Source organism: Lytechinus variegatus, chromosome 4 (genome assembly GCF_018143015.1).
Source record: "Lytechinus variegatus isolate NC3 chromosome 4, Lvar_3.0, whole genome shotgun sequence".
NCBI classification, from domain to species: Eukaryota; Metazoa; Echinodermata; class Echinoidea; order Temnopleuroida; family Toxopneustidae; genus Lytechinus; species Lytechinus variegatus.
In genome coordinates this window covers 54620401-54638115 of record NC_054743.1, presented here as the reverse complement: position 1 = coordinate 54638115, position 17715 = coordinate 54620401, and the positions used below count along the sequence as shown (strand labels likewise).

Here is a 17715-nt window from a genome sequence, read left to right as displayed (position 1 = left end):
TATATTGCTTCATTATAAATATTCGAGTTCAAACTTTCTATCAGAATATTTAATATATATTATAAGGAGATTAGATGGAAGAGCACAATGCAAGGATAAGATTTATTTTGCATACTGTATGGTTGTATATCTGAAAAGTAAGCAATGATGCTCGTCATGTTTCATGGCCAAGTGTAAATGGAGACAGAAAATTCGTACATGAGAAACAAACAAGAAAAAAAGCTAATTCCTCTGTATAAGAAACTCGAATTAAATACGTTGAAAAGGGGAATTGTTTGATAAAACGAGGTCTTATGACTTACCCAACTGGTTTGCCATGTTCTATCTCCACCTTTACCTTATGTTCATCATCGGAATCAATACTAGAACGATCTAATCTCTCATCAGTCCCACATCGTATGAATCTAATAGTATTAACGTGGAGAGAAGAAGTATTTTGTGTATCTTATATCAGTTGGGGGAAGGCTGGTGTTTGGTGGGTCTGCTCTGGGGAACGCAAAGTAAAAACACCAGAAAAGGCGGAGACAAAACTGAGTAGTTTAATCATTTGTTACAGTGTTAAGGTATAAGAGATTAGATTGTAACTACAATGAAACTAGATTTACAACAAATGAAATCAAATCAAAATGAAATAAAATGTTAGAGCAAGGTATTGTCGTCCTTAACCAGAAGCGCGCTACCCCATGCATGCCCATGAACACAAAGTGAAATGTAAGACAACAAATCATTTCGGTAATTGATGTATGGAAACATTTAGTAGGATCTAAACTATGTCAAATTGTAATGATCATGTCAATACGTGGGGTTGCACATTTTAAACAGACATGCCAAGGAGGGATTTAATTTTAAAGTATCATAGCTTTTATCTCTATATGGTAAAGAGCAGCATGGCATACCAATAACGCATTTTCGTTTTTTTCGCTATGATGAGCATTTATTTTACGTTATACATGCACTGTATATGCATGATGTATTATATTCAAACGTACATGTTTAACATTGTCACGGAATTTCAAAAAGAGGTTCTTATTATAATTTCAGCAAAACACCTATTCTCCACAATAAAGAACCACACCTTGAAAAAAATGGTGGACTTATCAACCGATAAATGCTCGTCATGAACCAACAAAATATTAAAATGTACTAAATGTATCATACCTTAGGATCCTCAGATGTTTGAGATCGTATGTTGATCTGAAAGCTTGAATGATGCGTTCGGTCTGATTGTTACCAAAATCGAGATCTGTGAATGTGACCTTGACAAGCTGAGATGAGACTTTGCGAAGTGCATTGAGTAGTGAAGTGGGATCATCGTGGAGAGAAGCCGGGTAATACTCATGCTCATGTGTTTGAATGGTGAACTCAATCGCTGATGGTAGATGGATCCTGTGGATGACGTCACATCTGATTGTGGTCCATACCTGTATGGTGATCCTCTTCACATTGTCAAACATCGAACCACAATCCTGCCATCCTTCTAGTGCCTCATCAGTAACGGTCAGATCAGTCAGAGTTGAGCTCGTGTTGCAGTCATCCTACAATTGATGAAAAAATAATAAAGTGAACCAAAGAGATGACAAGACATCATACTAGTAGAAACATTATATTTATTACCATCCACATCGACTAACAATATATAAGCATACGTATGAGAAAGTATAATTATTCACAAATTGTCAACAAATGGAAATTGTGTACATGCCGTGCACATACATGTACATACTTAAAGGGGAAGTTCACCCTAATAAAAGTTTATTGTAAAAAAAGCAGAAAAAATAATTAAAAAAGTATTGCCGAAGGTTTGGGAAAAATTCATCAAATAATTAAAAAGTTATTAGAATTTCAATTATTTGATTTGTGACGTCATATGCGAGCAGCATTCCTACAAAGCGAATGGTAAAAAATCAATGAAATGTCATTTTCTCAGAAAATTGAAAATGGTTTTCACTGTAACTTTTGTATATCAATAGAGAAATCATTTCACACCCGATCATGAAAAGAAAAAAAATTAAGTCATCAGGAACCATACAAAATTTGAAATTCATACATTTTATATTACATAACACATGGGGCAGCTGCTCGTTTATGACGTCACAAATCCCAAATTTTGAACTCTAATAATTTTCTTACTCTTTAACAGATTTTCCTCAAATCTTCACCAATATTTTTTCTATTTTTTCTGCTATTTTTACAACAAAGTTTTCTTCAGGGTGAACTTCCCCTTTAAGAAAACAGATTAATTCACAAAGTCATGTAAAATGAACAATATAATTTACACAATGGAGGAGAGAATGGAGAGAGAGAGAGAGAAATTATTCAAAACACTTAAGATGAAAAATCATCCTTAACAAGTCATCAATGAAGTGTTTTCTTTACTACGGTTGTATTATTGCCATTTTAATCATAATTTAAAAAAGCATTAAGATTCCTAGTAACTTTTCCTGCACCCCATATTCAGAATATGCTTTCGAATTTAAAGACTAAATTGACTTATAAACTAACATGTCTTGCAAATTATTTCATGAATACGAACAGCGAACCCAGTGGCGTAACTACGGGGGGCATGGGGGGCACGTGCCCCCCCCCCCCCCCCCCATCGGCTGGCCAAAAAACGGGGAAAAGGAGAAAAAGAGGGAACAAGGAAGAGAAACGTAGTGGGGAAAGAAGAAATTGTTGTTTATCATATAGTGTTATATTATGTGATATAACATAAGAAGTATTTTTTCACAACTTTATAAAACATTATTTGCTTAATTGTGTCTTCATTGCTCCAATTGTTCCTGGTGCTCACATAGACTTTTTAACGAGATATATAAAACTGCTGTACTAAAGCCTCCCGTTTCCAAATCAATATACAATAAAATAATATATTTCCTCGCAATTAGGGTTATTATTGTTTTAAGTAGTGATATATTCTTCTTTTTCATGACTACTGACAGTTATTGCCCTATTTTAAGTTCTTAATATAAAACATTTCCTGTCCGTGCTAACGTTCGCATTAGTGGATTGGTGAGATTTCTGCTCTTCATGAACTCCTAAAATCAGTCCTTGAAATGTCAATTTTTGTGATCTGAATATCAAAAAAATTTAGCTTGCGCTTCGCGCTCGCAGTATTTCATTAGTGAGATGCGTATGATAATCATGATTACAATGACTTCAAAAAGTGCTCCATGTGCTTAGATGTAATTTTAACAAAATCAGCAAGCGCTTGGCACTCGGCATTAGATTACTATGGTGAGATATGTATACTCTGACTTAATGGAATCGTAGCTATATTCCTTAAAATATCCATGTTTGGAATCAATATATACAAAAATTTCAGCTCGCGCTTCACGCTCGCATCATTTGGTTAGTCAAATACATAGGGTCTTAGAGAATTCCTACAAACACCCCTTAGAATGCCCCTCTTCGGGTCTATATTTCCTAAATTTTCAGCTCGCGCTTTCGCGCTTGCAGTATTTGACTAGTAAGATACGTATGATAATCATGATTACATGACTACAAAAGGTGCTTCATGACTGTGTTTAGATGTAATTCTAACAAAATCAGCAAAGGATGGTACTAGCATTAGATGACTATAGTGAGATATTTATACTCTTAATGAATTCTAAAATATAATCCTTAAAATTTCCTTCTTTAGGGTCAGTATATACAACAATTTTAGTTCGCGCTTCGCGCTCGCATTGTTTGTTTGACGAGACAGTTAAGTATCATGATTACAAAACAATTTGCATATAATGTCAATTTTTAGCCCTCAATATCAAAAATTTTCAGCTTGCGCTCGCATTATTTAATCAGTGAGATACATATTCGTTCGATGGCACTGCATGTCCTTAAAATATCTCTATTAGGTCAGTATACCTGACAACTAGGGAGCGCGCATCGCGCGCTCCCTAAGTGACCCGAATTTTTTTCTGGTCCCCCCCATGCCGTGACCCACGGTACGCCACTGAGCGAACCTATAATTGCACAGAAAATAAAGCGAGACAAATAAAAGAAATAGCATAGCACTGATGATTTCATCAAAATTTGATTTAAAATAGAAGGCTTAAGGCATAGATTTTTTTGTATTCACAAAACACACTATGCGTAGCATACCGATATGCAAACGAGATACTTGTAATTTACTATCTATTTTATATTTTCTCGTTTTAATTCAACAAGATTTTATTTTTACAGTACAGAGACTCTACATCAAAACACAGTGACGTTACAATTTACACCGTAAAAACTGCGGTGTTAAAACTGACACAAATTGGTGTTAATAGAGGACCACACCCTGAGGTGTTAAAATTACACCCTAGAGATTAAGCATAACACCAAATAGTGTAAATTTAACAAAAAAAAGTGTTGCAAAAACACCTATATGTGTAAAACTAACACCACCAATTTGACACCGGTGTAAAATAACTGGTGTAGTCCTCTAAGTTCACCGGTTAACACCGCACTTTTTGCCGTGTACTTGATTAGAGACAAATCAAATGTGTTTTACATGATGAGAAATATATCAAAATACAATTGTAAGTGGGTGACTTCTTCGGTTTCCTCATCTGCTTGATAATTAAAATGTGTACATAACTATTTTATGAATTTGAGCAAAGTCTCATTTGACATCCGGTTTTGAAACAAACTAGAAAGCTCGTTTTATTTTTATTTTCATTCAATGTAACCCTTCGAAGTGCAGCAAAATGGTATGCGGGCTCGGTATGGCTAGAAAACATAACGCATTTCTCTTCCACACCCTCGTACATTCATCAGTGCAATCACAATCTGTGGCTGAAAGAACTAAATATTTTGAGGGGGCCGAGCTGGAAAGAGAAGCAAAAAAAAAAACAGCGATAGATTGAAAGCAGCGAATAAATTTGTTTGCCTTTGTAATAAAGGAACAATCATGTTGTGGTTTTCATCTGTAATCCGATGTTCATTTATTGCTATGTCGACGAATACATATACATCTCTTTTTGAGCCTGATATGCCCCCTAGTGTATCAAGATTGTAGTTTAATCATAACAGCTGAAATTAAAATTAGAATGAAAAAATAAACAAATCTAATTCACAAATCCCAATACAGAAGAAAAGAAAACGAGAAATTGATTTATATAGAGAAGGACCAGAACGAAAATGTCACGCACCACATTTTGGGAAAAATTATCCTGCTATCCCGCATAACACACCTTCATTTAATCTGCTAAGTGTTAAACCTTAATCTGCATTACGAAGTGTGTTATATATCCGAAAGTAAATTTAGATAACAACTTTGCGTAATTGGGTAAAACTTACAGGCCTATTCGTCATGTGATACATATTTATCATGACTATACTAGTAATGCAGACGAGGTTAATGGGTCAATCAGTTTTAATACTCGATATGTTTTCCATTGCATTAAAAAGCCCTCATCAAAACACAATACGATTCGAAAATTAATAGGAAAAAACACATACATCTGATTGCATTATGCTTAAATCATCAGTTCATTATGTATCATTTGGTAGAGCTCAAGAATCAAATAAGGGGGCACTAATCCCTTGCTCATTTGTTTTAGATTCTTTAACGAAAATGTAAACAATGGCCGAAAGACTTATACAATTGGTTCATGGCTACTGTTAACTATTAATTGACAATTGATATATTAACAATTCAGTATAGATATGAACAATATCGATTTGTACAGTTAATCATAGCCTCATTAGACATGATGTCAATAGAATGAGGATTATTAAAAAAGATTAAAACTTGTATGGCTTTTTTGTACTACATTTTTCATGTAAAACCTCCTAACATATATTATTTTTATTATTATATTATTTACGAAACAACACACCAATCTAGTATGGCTGCAATCATGGTAATAAACATTGATATCATAATCATGATAATAAAAAAAAAATCTTAATGGAAATCGCGTTTTGCATATCTGCTTACATTCCATCATCCGTATTTTTGAAAGTATCGGCCTGATTATTAATTGAAAATACACCATAAAAACTTAAGGTGAAATATATAGTCGTTTTAGTCAGATTTTAGGTTTTGATAAATAGAATTATTCATTTAATATCAAGAATTGCAAGTGCTATATGAAACACAATAGCACCAATCAAACCAAGTTGCTGAATAAAATGTTCGTAACACTCTATAATTAATTGAACTAAGAAAGGTGCTACTTTAATACCTGAAACATACTTGAAAGAATGAAATAAGATTTACAAGAATAACAATTCAGTAAAGATATGTACAATTCCACCTTATATGAGGCATCAGAGCCCCATTAGATAAATTAATGGCAGCCGAATGAGGAGCGTGAACAAAAATCAAAACTTGTATGGTTTGCTTGTAAGTGCTACTTTTTTACATGTAAAAACCTCCTAACATATATTACCTTTGTAGTTGATGCCATCGACGATGCTGTTGAGTAGAAGTCATCATGATACTGACCGAAGAGTTTGAGGTTTTTCAGATGATTCATCTTACAGATGAATTGAGCGAGATCACGTGATGCAGACGGACGTTGAATGAGAGTCTCTCCGAGAACAAGAATCTCAATCTGATATAATAGTAACATAAAGATGAAATCAAGGTTACAGTACATTAGGCGGTAGACAGAAATGTGAATATAAAAATCAAATTCATCATGAATATCATCCAGGAAACAATACACCAATCTCGTATGGCTGTAATCATGGTTATACAAAAAGATATAATATAAAATCTTAATCGAAATCGCGTTTTGCATATCTGCTAACATACCACACTCCGTATTTATGAAAGTATCGGCCCGATTATTAACTGAAAGAAAATACACAATAAAAAGGGTAAAATATATAGTCCTTTTAGTCAGATGAAACACTTGTTTGGTTATAGCACAATAACTTGGAGGGTTCATGAATTACTAACATTTAAAATGCTTTTAAAAGGATTTTAGGTTTTGATAAATAGATTTATTAATTTGATTTCAAAAACTGCAGTGGTTTATTGAACACAATAGCACCAATGGAACCAAAACATGATTTGATATCTTAACTGATGAATAAAACTATCATAATAACTATATTTAATTCGAATAACGTAAGAAACAATGAATTATAAGGTTGGATTTTAAGTACTAATAATTGATATGTAGAGCAATTTATCGAAGCTGTGCTGCACCCAACCCAAGTGAGGAACATTAATGGATACACGGCAGAATTAATTTTCTCAAACGCACTGAGCGCTGAAAGGCAGCTATAGCTTAAGTCGAGTAATAATAATAATTAGCAGTGCGCCTCGGATTAGATTACGTCTTGATAGATGGCGCTATATAAATACCTATCAATTTATTCATCATTATGTAGACGGGTTCTGTGCTCAAGATGCTTCTTTCATTTTAAAGCATAAATCTAATTATCTTCATTTTGTACGCCATGAAAAATACCACATCAAAATCATACTGAAATTAATGATTTTCATACTACAGACTATCGTTAATGTTGGATGAGTCTATTAACTTAAGCAACTTCAGTTCTGGATGTGTTTATCACATTATGTTTTATTTCACAGAAATAAAGCATAGTGGTAAATTGATACAAACTCTAAGAAATAAAAGTTTTGACTGAACAGTAGACGAAAGTTTCACTTCTTGGGCCATTGTCTTAGGTAAATTCATTACAAATCCTTATGCAAAAGATAATAAGACAACATCATAATTTCATGAGATACGAATGCATATACATGTAAAGTTTCATTGAAACAAATGGAAAGAAACGAACCAGAGAGAAAAAAAACGAATTTTGTGTTCATCTTCCGTGCTCATGAACAATTCAAATGAAATGAGCTTTTTACCCTATACAGATTTTGGTTCATATTGGTAATGTAGAGAATGTGCTAAAAGAAATATTTTTTCCCGATCGTTTTTAATTATTATTGTTTTTTTTACATCGATAGCACTAATCAAATATTTGCTGTTTTTTACATAATAAAAGACTGGACTAATGTTTGTCATTTCGAATATTGTATGCATCTTGATGGCTGTAAATTAACTTTGAAATTACAAATTGCCTATTTCATAAACCTTGCAAAATGTAACTAGATTTATTTTTTTTTCAAAACACAAACAAAAAAGAAAGCTTTAAATCAAGATTATCATGATTAAAACGAAACCAAGGCGATCGTGATTATATGCTTATCCCTAGACGCTTCAATAATTATAAGGTAAAATAGGTTTAAAGAGGCATAAATATACCTTTCAGATAATGCTAAAGATTATTTGGACGTAATATTTTAGACATCACGTACATTACCAGACTGACGCGTCTGTCGTTATTTGTTCTTTCATCGTTTGTTTCTATTATATACGTACTTGTCAACAGGGGAAAAGACTAACAAGTAATGGTTCATTTCAATAAAAAAATCAAATAAACCCCTACCTCCTGACCTTTGACAAACCTAAAATAAAAATGTTAATGGTCTAATATCATTCAAAAAGGAAAATGTAAAGTACATTGCGTCACCGAAAATAGGGACACCGGAATAAATGTATTTTTTGCCATTAGAATCGTAACTTTTCCTCATAAAATTAATGGAAAAATAATTATGCTTCAATTCTTTTATTTGATACCTCAACATTTATATAACGCATGCATGACTGAATTAAAACAATGGAAAAAACCCGGCAGGATTAATTCCTTGAATGCATGAGCGCTGAGAGGCAGCTCGAGCTAAAGCCGGGGTAATAATAATAACAACGCGCCTCGGAATAGAATATTTCTAGATAGATGGCTCTATATAAATGCCTATTATTATTATTATTATTATTAAAATGGTGCTGCGAATCTAATTTGCACGAGAAAAATTTGCAATTTTTAGTCAGTTTTTCTGGCTTTTACTATTTTGGAAAAACAAATAATACATCGATCAGCCATCTTTTCCTCTCCCATATGAGACCAAAAGCGTAAAATATGATTGACGCAAGGTTAAGAAAAGGTTGGATAAATACATGCTTGATTTTTACCTATTCAACGGATGGTTGGAAACATGGGCGGAAATCCAGGGGGACAGGGGGGACGTGTCCCCTCTACTCAAAATAGTAGGGGGACACAATATCAAATGTCCCCCTACTATTTTTGGTCTTTGGTGAGGCTAAGAAATATATCACTCAAAATAGGAATAAAACGTGCGTTTTGAGACGAGATGTCTTTTTTTTGCTTGCTTGTCAAATACATTTTCGTCGAAATGACCTTAAATTTTAGGTAATAGCCTTTTCTTTTTTTTTTTGCTTGTCAAATTTTCCAGACCCTTGTCCCCCCTACCTTTTGGGAGAGATTTCAGCCCCTGGTTGAAAACAAGCATCCCTCCCCTCCACAAACACACACACAACCGCAGACAATAGGCTAACGTTGAATGCTTCTTGGGCTGGGGAAGGAAAGCCGTTTTTTGTTGCATGCTGGGTTATGTCACTATAAGATGGTGAAATTAAGATTATCGTGATTGATTGATATATTGACTGAATTTATTCTACTTCTCTTTCAATTCAAACACAAATTACAATACGAAGTTAAGTAAAATATAAAAGAAAAGGGAATCCACTTTGAAGCAATTATGTCTGCTCATTTCGGTTCCCTGGAATAGCGGATTATAATGAAATTATGATAATAATTAAGAATGTTTAACAGAATAATATAATAATACAAACTGGGCCAAGCGCGTTATCTATATATAAATGTTCGAACTACATATCGTTCCTCTGGTATATAACATTTGACAAATTTGAGTTGAAGAATTTGAATATCCTTATCACTTCATACTGCAATAATTGGAAGAAAATAAGAAACTGAAAATATACCTTTGCAGACGATGCCAAGGATGATAACGTTGAATAGAACTCGTCATGAGATGTGAGTCTGTAGTTTTCATCACCTAAACAAAGTTCCCTGAGATGGGGCATCTTACAAATGAACTGAGCCAGATCACGCGATGCAGACCGACGTTGACTGAGATCAGTGTAATTGATGTCAAGACACTCAATCTGGAATAATAGTGACATAATGTTAAAAAAATACGTCATCAAACAAGGGTCTAATTGAACCATTGAACTCTATTCTACATTCGGTTAAATGAACAAACCTGGATCATCGACTTATTGTGAATTACTCTTCGTCGATCACATAATGTTATGAAAATCACAGTAATTAGCTCTAACAACGATGAATGGAAACATAATTATTCTTAATCATGATAATGTTTATCTAATCAAAGGCTGTTTATTTGCCATATTTCCTTTAATGAAAAAACCTGTTGGTGTTACGTGAAGATTCATCATTCATTAAATAGGCATGGTTATCCGGGTATTATGTATTCGTTATGCAACATTTGAAATTTCTAAAAGGACATTGAAAAAGACATCAAAGTCATTTCATCTCGTAAAGAAATAATGGATATGTCGGCCTATATACTGCCTTCTTACAAATCGCTAATGTTTTTCAATATATTTATATTCATATTTCTATATCAGCTGGAAACTATTAAGATACCATCCTTTCTACCTTTGTCTCATCTTCTCTATGACTTTGCCAGTGTAAATATATATCCTTGCAGTTTAAATGGTACCCCGGGATGAAATAATTATATCTAAGTAATGTGAAATTCAACGACCAAAAACTGTAAATTCCGGCAATATCTGATGTATAATTTAATCATTGAATTTCAATAATTATTATTTTGCGAAAACAGTCAATTACGCTGTCAGGAAGACTGCAATTGTTGTGCTGATGATTTCAGTTCCCGGCTTTCTTTTGTTTCGATATCAATACAGAATTAAACATTTGGATATGGTATGTCTCACTTGCAACGAAACCAGTCGGAAAAATACAACAGTGTTGTAATAAAAATCTTATTTCTGTTCATTCACTGTTGACAATGCTTGAATTAATGTAATTTCATACAATATAAAAATGATATTGAAATGTCATCATAAGCGTCTTCATCATGGTCATTGCATATTCATGAAGACATGTATTAAACTGCTTCACCAAAAGCAATCTTCCTTATTCCATGTAGTTTAGATCAAATTATCAACATGTGATTTCTCTGAGTTTGCTTTATCAATTCAAATTATAATGCGTTCAGCATGAAACAAGGCCTTAATAAAGGAATAGAACATACAGGTTACCTTTATTGTGAGCCACTTAGGTTATATGTCATATTCATTTAAATTTCGATTAAATTCGAAGGTACTAGGATATTCAAATTGCTTGTTTTAAATTAGAAGAAACAGCCTCCGAATATATTTGATGAAACAATTAACATTCGAATGGCACCTACAGGTTCATAGTTTATCATTTGAACGTAATATTTTAGACATTATGTACATTACTAGACGGACGCGTCTGTCGTTATTTGTTCTATTATTATTTACGTACTTGTGAACAAGGGAAAAGACTAACAAATAATGGTTCATTTCAATAAAAAATCAAATGAACCTCTCCTGACCTACATGTATGACAAATCTGAAATAAAAATTATAACGGTCTTTAATCATTCAGGAGAGAAAATGTAAAGTACAGTACGTCCCATGAAAGAGGGATTAAGTATAATTAGCGGACTGGAGTGTGTGACTATAAGGACTATAAGAAGGAGAAATCAAGAATATCATTATGGATTGATTGAATTCATTTTGCTGCTATTTCAATTCGAAAACAAATTGAAATACAAACTTAAGTAAAATATAAAGAACAAACAAGTGGAATGCCTCTGGCCGTCTCACCTGCATCATGCGATTTAATATAGCAGCAGTGCTGATTTTTGATAACTACTATAACTCACACAAGATGTTCAGTGATAATTGGTTACTCTTATTTCCACGTTTTATAAAGTTGACCAATACACTTATAGAGATATGATGGCAATTCAACAGATACCTCTAACGTGGCCAAAGTTCATCGACCTTAAATGACCTTTGACCTTAATCATGTGACCTGAAACTCGCACGGGATGTTCAGTGATACTTGATTATTATTATTTCTAAGTTTCATGAATCAGATCCATCAATTTTCAGTTATGGTAATTCAACAGATAGCCCAAATTCGGCCAAAGTTCATTGACCCTAAATGACCTGTGGCCTTGATCATGTGGCGTGAAACCCATGCAAGATGTTCAGTGATACTTGATTAACCTTATGTATAAGTTTCATGAACTAAATCTATATATTTTCTAAGTTATGCTGTCATTTAAAAAAACTTAACCTCAGGTTAAGACTTGGTATTGACGCCGCCGCCATCGAAAAAAGCAGGTGAGACAAAAAGAAAAGGAAATCAACTTTGAAGCAAAGTCTGCTTATCTCGGTTTCCTGGAATAACTACCGGATTGAAATTAAAATTTCAAACTGTTAAAATGAAATCATGGTAATAGAAAGAATGTTCAACAGAATAAAAAATTAATACAAATTGGGCAAAACGCTTTATGCCTTTACACAATGATGAAACTATAATAATATATCATTCCTCTGGTATAAAACATTAGACAAATTTCAGTTTGAGAATGTGAATATCCTCATCACTTCATAATGCACTAATTGGAAGAAAATGCTATAAAACATGAAGAGAACGAAACTAAGAAACTGAAAATATACCTTGGCAGACGATGCTAAGGATGATAACGTTGAATATAACTCTTCATGAAGTGAGGGACTGGTGGTTCCATATCTATCCCCGAGATGAAGTTCCCTGATATGAGGCATCTTACAAATGAACTGAGCCAGATCACGTGATGTAGACTGACGTTGACTGAGATCAGTGTACTTGATATTAAGACGCTCAATCTGCAATAATCGTGGCATAATGTTGAAATGAAAATACGTCATCAAACAAGGGTCTGACTAAACCATTGAACTCTATTCTACATTTGATTAAAGAACAATTAATTATAACCACTATAAATAGGTACATTGTAAATAAATGAAAAGCATTAGAAAAGAAGACATGGGAAATGATAAAGACGGCAATGGGAAGTAGACAGAGAAAGGTGAATAAAGGGAAAAGGGTCATCAAAAGGGGATATAGATAAAAAAAAAATACAGAGAGAAGATTGGGCCAGAGAGATGAAGAAATTTTAGCAAATATCAAAAACAAAAACAAATAAAAGCACGTGGAGACTTTATAAGTCTTTCTTGTAACAAAATAAGTTGCAAGTATACAGTGCGTATCAAAAAAGTTTACACTTGGAAACAAATCCTGTAAAATCACACATTTGTAATATTCTGAAGATTTTTCCACATCTTTACATTGGTAAAGATACATTTAAGCAAATAACGATATAACTGTCGAAAAAAATTCAGTGTCTTCTATGGGACAAACACGCTGGGAAAATACAGAATAATAAAATAATACAAATTTGGTCAAACGCTTTATGCCCATACACAATGTTCAAATCATAATGATACATCTTTCCTCTAGTATATAACATTAGAAAATTTTCAGTTTGAGAAAGTGAATGTCTTTATCACTTCATACTGCACTAAAAAAATGCTATAAAACACGAAGAGAACGAAACTAAGAAACTGAAAATATACCTTGGCAGACGATGCTAAGGATGATAACGTTGAATAGAACTCTTCATGAAGTGAGGGACTGGTGGTTCCATATCTATCCCCGAGATGAAGTTCCCTGAGATGAGGCATCTTACAAATGAACTGAGCCAGATCACGTGATGCAGACTGACGTTGACTGAGATCAATGTACTCGATATCAAGATGCTCAATCTGGAATAATAGTGACATAATGTTGAAATAAAAATACGTTATCAAACAAGGGTCTGACTAATTTTATTGAACTCTATTCTACATTCGATTAAAGAACAAACATGGATCATCGAATCATTGAAAATTACTCTTGGTCGTTCACATAATGTTATGAAAATCACATTAATTTGCCCTAAAGCCTCCAACAACTATATGATAAATGAAAGGGATTTTTTAATCATGCTATATTTGCTGGTGTGATCGAAGGCTGTTAATTTGCTCTTTATTCTTATTGATAAAAAGAAATATGGTTGAATTTCATAAGTAAAGCAGCCAAGCAGGCTGCCATAAATGCAGTATGCAATAGTTGTGGTGATGACTTCAGTTCCCAGCTTTCCTTTGACATAACATGATATCTAATCAATTCCAAATTGAAACATGTGGATTCAATTCAAACAATGGTTTATTAAACTTGCCCCGCATCCAAAGGCTGAATCTGAATAAAAAACATGTGTCCAATTTACAATGACAGAATAATACTTACAGTACAAACATGAAGTGATATAACTTGAATGCAATTACTAGCATTTTTATCATAACACAAGGAAATAAATTGTTCAAAAACAATCATACATTGTATTAAATATTTTAATGTTAAAGATAAATTCCAGTTTTGGTAACGATCGCAAAATGACTTTTTACAGAATCTAATATAATGACCACCCAAGTGTCTGTTTGTATGAATAAAAAATATGTGCCAAAGGATTCTGGAAGAAATTGTGTAATTGCTGAGAAATAAGCAAAATAAGCGCGGATTCGGTCACTTCCGTCGGGTCTTTATTCCAGCAATAATAATACACTGTCCCACGTGTGCCTATCTGTGTTGGTGATCTTCAGTGTGAACATTTTTCAGCGTAGATTTCAAGATTTCACAAAGTTCAGTTTATGTAACTGTACCAGATCGAGATCCTCGATGATATACAGACAATTAAGCCTTGTTTTACAGACTTTCTCATGAAATCGGTGTTTACTGCAACTACTGGAATTTCTCTTTAAGAAAGCACATTTAATTATAACCACTAGAAAGAGGCACATTGGACATATATGGAAATTATTAGAAACGAAAAACAGATGGGAAATAATAAAGACGGCAAAGGGAGGCAGACAGAGAAAAGGTGAGTAACTAAAACGATATATAGAAAGAACATAAAGAGAGAAGATTGGGCCAGAAAGACGAAGAAAATTGTGGCAAAGATTAAAAACAAAGCAAACAAAATCACGTGGGCGCTGTATATGTCTTTCTTGTAAAAAAAATAGTTGGAAATGTACAGTGCGTATAAAAAAATACTCTTAGAAAAAATCCTGTAAAATTAGACATTTGTAATATCCTGAAGATTTTTGCCACATCTTAACATTGGTACAGATACATTTAAGCAAATTACGATATAACTGTCAGAAAATATTTCGGCTTGAGTAAGCACCACTTACCTTTAAAAAAGTTAGTGAAAAATTATTTGCACAAGACTTTAAAATAGTTAGGTGAATAAGTGTAGACCTTAATAATGAAGAATAAAAAAATGATTTGAAGATATCTTTTACTATTTTTAACTTAACTTGTTTTATTGCCCAAAACACTTCAAAGGGCTTATACTATCACTCGGGTCGCGTGCGAAATCGCTTGGGTTTTGGATTTCTGGCGGTTTTTTTTATTTCGACGCGATTTTTTTCCCATCGGTGTCTTCAATGGGACAAACACTCTGGGAAAAGAAAATGAAATTGAAATTCGAGTTTCGTTTTAAACCGGCAAGTGCCTTTAATAAATGATATATTACATGATTTCTTTTTTTCTATTTAACATATAGACGGGTCAATATACGACCCAACGCGGCCTTACCCGGAACAAATTGCAACAAATGATTTTTCAACGGTGTTCTGTACTATTCGACCTCATGAATAATATACTAAAAATCTACCAAAACCGCATCCGGGAAAGTGGTTAGTTTTACAAGATGGCGTCCAGGATGGCCGCCATTCACTGAAAATGGATACAACTGACACATTATCCAACCTATAATCCTATTTCGGTTCATATTCCATGGTATGGGAGGGGTTATACATTGATCAAGGGTAGAATGAATTATACATGTAGGCCCTCCAGTGTACCAGGCAAATCCAAGATGGCACCCGAAATGTTGCCGTAGGCTGAAAATCCACAATTCATCTAAATTATTTTATTTTATTCAGGGGTTTTAAGGGTTATATGCACATTGAAGCAAGTTACAAGGAAAGCTAGTGGTCCAGTATGTTCAACAATCCAAGATGGCTTCCAAAAAGGGAGTCGAAAATGGCTGTTGCTACTGAAAAAAAACCTACATACTTTGCTAAAGGTCCAGAAATATGATTGTTTGTGTCTATACCATGGATAAATGGGTTAAATAATACATTGGGACAAGTTACAAGCAAAATCAGTGGTCTGGTATGTGCAAAATTCCCCGATGGACTCCAAACATTGATTATGAAATGGCTGCTAATACTTAAGCGGACATAGCTCATTTCATTTTGGCATGGGATATGTGATTTTGATGTCTAAACCACTGGTTTCAAGGTTCAAATAATATACAAGGATTAGTTTCATGGACGGCCAATGGTCTGGTATGTCCAAAAATCGAAGATGGAGTCCAAAATTGATCTAATCTTAAAAATAGGCTACTGATACTTAAAGCAGACGTAGCTTATTTCATATCGGCCTGGGAGATGTGATTTTGGTGTCTAAACCACTAGTTTCAAGGATCAATTAATACATTAGTGCAAGTTACGAGGACAGTCGGTCGCCTGGTCGGTAAAAAATAAATCTAAGTTGGCTTCCAAAAATTGATTCTAAATTGACTGTTGCTATTTAAAGCGGACATAGCTTATTTCATATTGGCCTGGGAGATGCAGTTTTGGTGTCTAAACCACTGGGTTAAGGGCCAAATAATACATTAGCACCCTTTTTACACAGGCTAAAATTCCTTAACCCCGTACTATAGGTGGGGCTAAATGGCAATTTAGCCCCACCTATAGTACGGGGTTAAGCTTAGCCCACTTTCTTTTTACACAGCATTTTTGCAAAGTGGGCTAACCCCACCTATAGTACGGGATTATTTGGCCCTGCAAAAAAGCAGGGTTATCCCACCAATTGCGGTGCTAAGAGCAATAGTACGGGGTTAAGATCGCATGTGTAAAACAAAAGTGGGCTAAGCTTAACCCCGTACTATAGGTGGGGCTAAATGGCAATTTGGCCCCACCTATCGTACAGGATTAAGGAAATTGTAGCGTGTGTAAAAAGTGTACGAGTGAAGTACTTGTACTACGAATGATCGACAAAAACCACTAGTCCGGGGTTAGCGAGTTTCGTGTGTGAAAAGCAAGCATTTCTTATCCGGGGTTAGCAATAACAATTTGGCATGCGTGAAGAGGATAAAAAATAGTACGAAGTTAAGGATAGTATGGGGTTAGCGATAGTCCGGGGTTAAGAAAATCCTGTGTAAAAAGGGCATTTCCTTTTAAGGCCAGTCATTTGTCTGGTATGACCAAAAATCCAATATGGCTTCCAAAACTTTTGCGTGCTGGAGTCTGTGACTATAAGAAGGTGAATTAAGAATATCATGATAGATTGACTGAATTCGTTCTGCTTCTCTTTCAATTCAAACATAAAATACAATACAAACTTAAGTAAAATATAAAGGACATAAAAGAAAATGAAATTCAATTTGAAGCAGAGTCTGCTTATCTCGGTTTCCTGGAATAACTAACAGATTGAAATATAACTTTAAAAGTAAATCAAGGTAATGGTTAAAAATGTTCCACAGAATAATAAAATAATACAAATTGGGCCAAACACTTTATGCCTATACACAATGTTCAAACCATAATGATCTATCATTCCTCTGGTATATAACATTAGACAAAATTCAGTTTTAAAAAGTGAAAATTCTCATCACCTTATACTGCATCAACTGGAGAAAAA

The 17715-nt window shown here is 33.9% G+C and overlaps 1 protein-coding gene across 1 annotated transcript in view; it reads right to left on the bottom strand.

The window, feature by feature from the left end:
* The window catches only part of LOC121414345, a 47780-nt gene that overhangs the window by 4347 nt on the left and 25718 nt on the right, over positions 1–17715 (bottom strand). Inside the window, exons 7-12 of the mRNA XM_041607494.1 lie at positions 13539–13727; positions 12600–12788; positions 9816–9998; positions 6378–6542; positions 1159–1535; positions 303–404 (exon numbers count right to left, since the gene is read on the bottom strand). Of these exons, the coding sequence (XP_041463428.1) occupies positions 303–404; positions 1159–1535; positions 6378–6542; positions 9816–9998; positions 12600–12788; positions 13539–13727 (1205 nt within the window). The remainder of the gene's footprint in view (positions 1–302; positions 405–1158; positions 1536–6377; positions 6543–9815; positions 9999–12599; positions 12789–13538; positions 13728–17715) is intronic.